Raw genomic sequence first — 9054 nt, forward strand, 5'->3', positions numbered from 1 at the left:
TGTTCGTAACTGGAGAAAACTACACGTAACTCTCCTCAGGTAATTCATTCTTGACCTCTGGCTCACTCAACTTTCTTCTTCGGGAAAGAAACTCAACTTGGGAAAGAGCAAAGAAGATTGGAAGTATAGTTTTTACGAGGCTCAAGTCCGTGGCTCGGAACAGGTGGGGGAGAGAAAACTTGTGTCGAGACACACAAAACATTACCTTTCTCGATCCCTCTCAAACTGAGGAAGTGTTGCCAGGCTAAGCTGGGCTGGCGTAAGCTTTATTCATTTCAGGCTCGATTAAATTCTGATTAGGTAGGGTTTTGCCAGGCCTGTGTGCGGGGATGTAGGCAACGGTGAGGACTATCATGCCCTCACTTGCAACATGTACCTCCAGGTGGAGCAAAGGTGAGCGAAGAGTGACTACCCGCACTGCCATGGTGAGTGCGGGTGTCTGCACTATACCGGCGCGTTCCGTGAGTTGAAACAGGAAATGGAAATGGGCAAGGTGGTGAATATTTACACTCGTCTATGTACGGCAAGGCGTGTGAGTGTGCGGGCATGGCGCTCCTTGTGCATTCAGGTGGCAACCCACTTCCCTGAGCTGGCTGGTCGTTAAGGTCAGAGAGGTGGCCTTTTAGAGCACGCCTTGCTGGAAGATTACCACTCCCTCGCCCTCCTTGTGATTACGTTCCTTTCCTGTTCGGATTTAAGTCTCATACCTTCCCGTGTTGGAGGCCGTGCGCATATTAAACACTTATTTGTCTGCTACAGAGGTCAGAGTACGTGTGTTGGTGCGCACATCTTTCTTAATGGAAGGTGATGGCAGCAGCTGTTACCGTCTTCCCTTATGTAGCCTTACGATGTGGACTTTGTTCAGTGTATAAGGCTTAGCTATCTGACTGCTTGACTGAAAACATCGCATAGGCGAAGACCAAACAGACACCATCAATGTAGCAACTAAAGAAAATAAAGATAATTAAAGAACACTCGACCTACACGAAACATCTTTTACAAGGACATACGAAAACAAGACATGATGAATACATAGACATACAAAAATAAGACGAAAATACCCACGGAAATAAGAAATCATGACTACAGGAACCAGATAAAAGGAGCCACTTGACCTACAAAAGGCATCACCTACAAGGACGTATAATAAGCCTTCTCACGCCCTAGTACCTGAAGGAGGCGCCGAGGGGGAGTCCTGCAGCATTCTACTGAGATATGTGATATTGAGGAACATTTCTTGACTCAGAGGGAAGAGGACACTTTCCTGCAGGTCCTTTGCAGCCCTCGCCGCCAGAGGAGACCCTGCGTCCACCACTACTTCTGCAGGATAAAAGGACATTTGACAGATACACGTGAAAGCAATCCTTAAGCTACTCATTTATTTGTTATTATTACTTCTTTTGGGTGAGTGGAAGAGATAATTAGCAAGCCTTTTTACCTTGCTTTTCTTTTGTCCAATAAGAAGATGAGAAAGAGAAAGAAAAAATTATACATTCATGAGTGGATAGATAGATGGAGAGATAGATAGAAATGCACTTACATAGATTGATAGGTAGACCAACTGACCTCTTGGTAAACAGGAAGAGAGATAAATAGATACTGATATTACATTGTCAACAAAAAAACATGTATGGAAAAGGATATCCTGATTATGAACTGCATTTGCATTATTAGTCATTATGAGATGGGGCGTTTATACATGAAATAATTAACATATACGTGCTAGTCATTATGTATTGACGGGTGGTAATGCTGCATAACATGAATAAATTACTTTGAAAACAATATCTACCTCGATATTTGTACATACACTTCTTTCTTCCTTTTATCCCTCTTTACCTCCCTTTATTTTATTTCATTTCTTCTATTCCTCCTTCTATCTCTCCCCTTATTTACATACACCTCCCCTCTTCCCTCCCTTTCTATATCTGACTTCCTCCTCCTCCCCTCCTTTCTCTCCTACACACGTTAATTAACTTTCTCCCGGTGTTTCCTTCCCTCCATTGTCATCTCTCCACTCCTTCCCTCCCTAAAAATACCTACTTTCCTCTACTCTCCATCCTACATCTAACTACTTCTCTCCACCTTTCCTTCCCTTCCTACCTTCGTCTCTACACATGCCAACTTTCCTCAACTCTCCATTTACTGCCCTCCACTCCTCCTTCCTTCCCTGTACATGTCTACCTCCCTCCTTCTATCTTTACACATACCTACCTTCCTTCACTCTCTATCTACTTCCCTCCACCTTTCTCTCCTTCCCTCTCTTCCTCTCTACATATGTCTGCCTCCTTCCTTCTATCTCTACACCTTCCTTCACTCTCTATCTCCTTCCCTCCCTTCCCCTACATATGTCTACGCATCATAGAAAGGAATGGTAAATATCTCCCGACTGGCCTCCGTTACTGCAGCTTTTAACGATAATTACCGCTTAGATATGCAATTACCCAGGTCGCAATGGGCGTCATAATGAAGGTTTCGCCTCGTTCTGATTAAGGCTGGATATCAGAGTGCCATTTCCAGCGGTGCGTTTCCAGGTTGATGATGTTGATACTCTTAAAATTTCATAACGTAAGGAAAAAAAAATCAAATGTCAATAGTTGGTAGAAAACTAATATAAACCTAACCTAAGATAGTCTAACGTAATTTAATCAAACGTAGATCTAACCTGACCTAACCTAACCTGGCCTATCCTAAGTTTTTTTTTTAAACCTGACCCAACCTAACCTAGGCAAACCTAACGTAACCTAGTTAAACCTAACATAACCTGACCTAACTAAACCTAACCTAACCTAACCTAACCTAACCAAGTCTAACCCAACCAAAACATAATCTATGACGAACAAAAATTCAGATGTCTGAGATCAAAAGAAAAGGATGAGAAAGACCAGGCAAGAAGAGAAAATAAGGAAAAAACGAAGGAAAGATGCTAGGATATTAAAACGTTGAAAGACAGAAAAACACTGAAGAAATAAAGAAAGATATTTAGAATAAGATAAAGAAGACAAACTATAAAAGAAATAAGTCCGCAAACACGGTAAGAAGAGAAGATAAGGAAAATAAAAAACGAAGGTAAGACACTGAGATATGAAAACCAGTGATGAAACATTGAAGAATTGAAGAAAGACGTTTAGAATAAGACAAAGAGGACAAAAAGAATAATGATAAAAAAAACAATAACAAACACGGTAATAAGAAAAGATAAGGCAGAAAAACGAAGGCAAGATGCTGAGAAATGAACACTAATAAAGGAACATTGAAGAAGTAGCGAAAAACATCAAAAATAAGACAAAGAACACAAACTAAAAGAAAAACACACACAAACACAATAAGAGAAAATAAGGACAAAGAAAAACGAAGACGCTGGGATATTAAGACATTGAAGGGCGGCAGTAAGAAAGACAGGAAGGACATAGGCTGTGAGGGACAGGCAAATGACCGTAAGAAGGGGAAGGTGAGGGAAGGAGAGTGATGAGAAAGGGGACAAAGAGGGGAAGACAGCAACTGAACAACGTTGGACTAAGGAATCTCGATGAAAAGGGAGAGAAAGGAGGGGAGATTAAAGTAAGAGGAGTAGTGAGAGGTGAGTGTTAGAGTGAGAGTGAGAGTGAGAGAGAGGTTATTTTCCACGGTGCTTATTTTCCAGGTAATGCGGCGAATATTTCAGGTAATTGGAGGAAGAATACCGAATAATTGGTAGAATTTTTGTAGGAATTCTGGAAAGAGGAGGAAAAATTATACGAGTTATTTACGTGGAAAAGGAAACTGGCAAATGAAAAGTATCGTGTGTATTCACCTAGTTGTATTCACCTAGTTGTAATTTTACAGGGCCTGGGTATCATACTCGTGTGGCCCCGTCTCCATATCTACACACATCCAATTTTCCTTTAAAACTATGCACACTCCTCGCTGACACCACCTCCTCACTCAAACTATTCCACACCTCCACACATCTCTGTGGGAAACTATATTTCTTCACATCCTTCAAGCATATTCCCTTGGCTATCTTTTTACTAAGCGATCTCGTAGTTCTATTTAAATTTTCCTCTCTCAACATCATTTGTTCATTATCCACTTCATCCAAACCATTCAACAGTTTATAAACCTGTATTAAATCTCCTCTTTCTCTTCTTTGTTCCAAGGTAAGCAAATTCATTTATTTTAATCTCTCCTCATAGGTCATTTCTGCCAATTCCGGTATAATTTTTGTTGCCATTCTCTGCAATCTCTCCAACTTCCTTATATGCTTCTTTTTATAAGGGGATGTGTGTGTGTGAGTGTGTGTGAGTGTGCGTGTGTGTGTAATTGAGCGAGTGTGTGTACGTGACGACCTCCTCCATCTCTTCTTCTTCTTCCTCCTCCTCCTCCTCCTCCTCCGTCTTTGCTGTTGTCACTGTACATTCACGTAAGACATAGTAGGTATATTGTTATTTCTTCCTTTGTGATTCCTTTCCTCTACGTCCTCTTCTTCCTCCTCGTCCTCCTCCTCCTCCTACTCCTCCTCCTCCAGGGCACAAGGTTAAGGTCACAGGAGGCGCCCATCAGCTTTGCGTGTCGCTTTTAAGTCCCCAAAGACCATAACTGCGACTCAAGATAATCTACAACAGGGTCTCCTCCTTCTGCCTTCCCCCGTGACCGCCTCTGCTTTCCCTCTCACCCTCTCACCCCGCCACTCGCCTCAAGCTATAATGAATCTCTAACCAACACCACAAATAAGTTCAGAGTATCCTTGGTAACACGTGTTTGTGGTTCTACGGAGCACTCTGGGACGTGTGTGTGTGTGTGTGTGTGTGTGTGTGTGTGTGTGTGTGTGTGTGTGTGTGTGTGTGTGTGTGTGTGTGTGTGTGTGTGTTTGTTGTATGTGTGTGTGTGTAATAGTGTTGTGCTTAATAATGTAGAAAAAACGTAATTTCTCTCTCTCTCTCTCTCTCTCTCTCTCTCTCTCTCTCTCTCTCTCTCTCTCTCTTTCTCTCTCTCTCCCTCTCTCTCTAAAAAAAAAAAAAGAGAAAAAGACTTTCAAAACTCATCAAACACCAAAAAATAGAGAAAAAACAAAACACACACACAAACACACATTTAACTCATATTATCATTCAAACTTACCTACAAAAAACCCAGGGAGGTATTTTCTCTTGGGCAACACTTTCATAGAGAGAGGCGCCTCATATATGCAAGGGAGACACACTAATGCATTCAAGTGATACGGTAAAAGCATATACCAGCCATTTCCCGCGGCTGGTAACCCCGGAGCAGGCACGCACGGACCCCAGCCAGCGAGGAGGGGGCAACAAATCACTCCAAGGAGGAACACGTAAAGCAAGGGTGTTAAGGACAGGATGGCGGTGCTGGTGGTGCTAGTAGTGCTGGTGGTGCTGGTAGTGGTCAGTGACTTGAAGGGTAAAGGAAGAGAATGATAAGAAAGATAGTTGGAAGAAAGTAAGGAAATGGGAAAGGAACAGTCGGAGAGGAGGAAACGAAAATAGTTTGATAAGAAGGAATACAAAGGAATGGAAAGGAATTCAAAGCAAAGTCAAGTAGCAAGACAGTTTTGTGTCCTTGCAAGGCTGTTTTGTAACTTCTAACTAGCAACAGGGAGAGAGAGAGAGAGAGAGAGAGAGAGAGAGAGAGAGGTGGGAGGAAACAAAATTCTCTCTCTCTCTCTCTCTCTCTCTCTCTACGAAAATATGACTTGAATATACATAAAAAAAACACCATAAATCCACACCATAACTAGTGAGTAGTAGAAAACCAAAGCATTTTAATGGCTAACTCGCAAAGACTGGGAGGCGGAGAAGGAAAAATTGCCTAAACATACCAAAAAACTTAAACCCTTCAGTATTACGACGCGCTTTCATATTCATTCTGCTTACTATTTGGTAATTTTATACAGCTTCAGAAACTTATGTGGGGAATTAGAATAGTGAAGACTCTGGCCATTAATCTTCTGACGTCCATAGACAGTTCTTAACATAAATAAAACTGTCTAATGGTACCCAAAGCTCAAGGTAAAAATGCGTCCCAGTACTAAAGGAGTTAATTAAATCTGAGTATAAATTAGACTCAAACACCTACCGATGACAAGCCGGCCGGAGACACTGACGGCGCAGAGAACCAGACACATTACCGGGAGGAGGGAGAACCAGGGAGGAAGAACCATTACTGCTGCCTGGGGCCTTCACATCTGTCAGGGAGGGAAAGGAGCGGAGAGAGAAAAAGAAGTAATCAGTTATATGGAAGATAGAGATAAGTATGAAGACGAAAATGGAAGAAAGATAATGCAGAAATGGCAAAAAAAAAAAATGTACATGACACGAGAGAAAAAGATTAATTATAGGAACGTTACGTGAAAGATAAGAAAATAAGAGAAAAAATATCAACGAAATAACCAAGAAACAAGATAATAACACACAGAAAAAAAATAGTAACACAAAGGAAACAAAAAGGAAGTGAGAATACAAGAATACAGCAATTAACACAAGGCAAGGAAGACAAGAAAGCTGAAAGCCGTGGAAGTAACTACACAAACAGTACCAGACGCAGTACTGTGGAACGTGACTGAAGGTGGAATGAATACTGTTCACGTGAGCGTTGCCTAATATAACGGGGAGGAAGAGGAGGAGGTAGAGGAGGAGGAACAGCAATAAAAAAAATAAAGGCTGATGAGGAGGAGAAGCTATAAATGATGAAATTACTATGCTAGAAACGACATTTTTCTTTGGTAATCATCTCTATCACGAACATGCGTCTTGTTCTTGTGCGCTGCTGTTCCTTGGGATTTATTCACGAACTACTGGGTGTGGCAAAACGAGGACGGGAATCGAACCACCTGACACCTAGAAAAAAAAGGAAAAAAAGAGAAAAATCATCCATCTAATTCTTCCACCTGCTCCTTCCACTTGTTTCTCCTATCTACTCCACTTACCTGCTTTATTTACTTGTTCTACTTACCTATTTATTTTACCACCTACTTATTTCTACCTATTTATATTTGTTCCTCTTGCTTCATCCACCTTCACCTGCATATTTCTCCCACCTGTTCCTCTCACTACTCCTTCCACCTACTATATTCCTCCACCCCCTTCACCTCTTCCCTCCACTTGCCTCCAACACCCTCCACCCATTTAGTCCACCTACCTCAACCTTGATTCATGAACTAACACAACTAAAGCAGAATACAAACAGGTTTTTTTCTTCCCAAATACACTGAAATGACAGGTGTGCCTAATAATTGATGTCTGAGCAATGCCTGTGAAGCTTCGACAAATGTGACTCGTGTTCTGGTTATTCAAGAGGTGAGCTGGGGAAATATTGTTCTTTGTAGCCCTTTCTTGGTGGTGGTGGTGGTGTGTGAATGATAAGGAGGCTAATATTTCTAAGTTCAAAAGAATATTTCAGGTAGATGATTATGTGTGTCAAGTTATAAATGTATGTGTCTGTAATTATGTAAATCTCTCTCTCTCTCTCTCTCTCTCTCTCTCTCTCTCTCTCTCTCTCTCTCTCTCTCTCTCTCTCTCTCAATTAAAATCAGAGACAGTTAAAGGCAAAGAAAAATATAAAGGAAAATGAGACGAAATAACACTGGTGGTCAGAGAGAGAGAGAGAGAGAGAGAGAGAGAGAGAGAGAGAGAGAGAGAGAGAGAGAGAGAGAGAGAGAGAGAGAGAGAGAGACGCAGGTGCTTCAACGACAATAGGAACACTAAAGTTGTCTTAATAGCCGGGTACACAACCCTGTCCCTTGCAGGAGGAGGAGGAGGAGGAGGACGAGGAAGGACTTGGTAGTGGTGGTGGTGGTGGTGGTGGTAAAGGAAATCGTGGTGAAAGAGGAGGAGGAAAAGAGAAGAAAGGAGAGGAGGGGAGGAAAGAGGAGGTGATGCAAGTGGCGGTGAAAGAGAAGAGAGGAGGAGGAGGAGGAGGAGGAGGAGGAGGAGGAGGAGGAGGAGGAGGAGGAGGAGGAGGAGGAGGAGGAGGAGGAGGAGGAGGAGGAGGAGGAGGAGGAGGAGGAGGAGGAGGAGGAGGAGGAGGAGGGAGGGAGGGGAAAAATATAGGTGTTGGTGGTGGAAGAATGGTAAGAGGACGAACGAAAAAGAGAAAATATGAGAGAAAGAGGAAGAAAGGAAAAGGAAGAAGAGGAGGAGGAGGAGGAGGAAGAGAAGGTACCTGACACTCTTCTTTCATGTTTACATTACCCACATTCTCTTCTTCATCTCCTCCTCCTCCTCCTCCTCCTCCTTCTCTTTTATCTCCATTCCTTACTACTTCCCTCCCTATTATCTTATCTCCTTACTCCCACCTCTCTCTCTCTCTCTCTCTCTCTCTCTCTCTCTCTCTCTCTCTCTCTCTAAAACAAACAAAAGGAAAATCTAAATATAAATAAGAACTTTCATGAACATTTTCTGAACATTTTTGGGTTTAGAAGTTTTGTGGAAGATCATTTTTCTTCTTCCCGCAGAGAGAGAGAGAGAGAGAGAGAGAGAGAGAGAGAGAGAGAGAGAGAGAGAGAGAGAGAGGCTATTTCCACATCTATTATTTTCATTTACTTTTTTCTTCCTTCAATCTTTCTTTCATTCAATTTTGGTCTTCATGTTTTATTTCATCTTCTGTTTTCTCTTCATTTTCATCCGTGTTGTCTTTTCATTAACTTTTTTATCATTGGTTTTTCTTTTTTCTTCATTCCACTTTCCATTCTTGCTCTTTTCCTCTCTCTTCCATTTCCTTCATTTCCTCCTCTCAATTATCCTTTTTCCTCTTCCTCCTTTTCCTTGTTTTCTTTTCCCTCTTCTCTCATTCCCTTCATCTCATTTCCTTCCTCCTCTTCCTCATTCTTTTATTTCTTTTCCTTTATCTTCTCAATTCTCTTCTTTTTTTTCTCTTTCCTCCTCTTCCTAGCTTTCTTTTCCTTCTTCTCTCACTTCCCTCATTTTCTTCCTCTTCTTCTCTTCTTTTCCTTCCCTTCTTCCTTCTTCCCCTCCTTCCCATCCTCCTTTTAATCTTCTTTCATTTTCTTTCTTTCCTTCATTCTCGCATTTCCCCTCATTTTCTTTCCTTCCTCCTGTTCTT

The 9054-nt window shown here is 41.8% G+C and overlaps 1 protein-coding gene across 3 annotated transcripts in view; it reads right to left on the reverse strand.

Annotated features, from left to right (window-relative positions):
* Positions 1–9054, reverse strand: part of LOC123510627 (probable glutamate receptor) — a 63121-nt gene that overhangs the window by 14000 nt on the left and 40067 nt on the right. For all 3 annotated transcript variants that reach the window (XM_045265913.1, XM_045265912.1, XM_045265914.1), the window contains exons 3-4: positions 6070–6178; positions 1171–1320 (exon numbers count right to left, since the gene is read on the reverse strand). In XM_045265913.1, the coding sequence (XP_045121848.1) occupies positions 1171–1320; positions 6070–6154 (235 nt within the window). In that variant the 5' untranslated portion in view covers positions 6155–6178. The remainder of the gene's footprint in view (positions 1–1170; positions 1321–6069; positions 6179–9054) is intronic.

Source organism: Portunus trituberculatus, chromosome 29, assembly GCF_017591435.1.
Source record: "Portunus trituberculatus isolate SZX2019 chromosome 29, ASM1759143v1, whole genome shotgun sequence".
In the NCBI taxonomy this organism is placed as follows: domain Eukaryota; kingdom Metazoa; phylum Arthropoda; class Malacostraca; order Decapoda; family Portunidae; genus Portunus; species Portunus trituberculatus.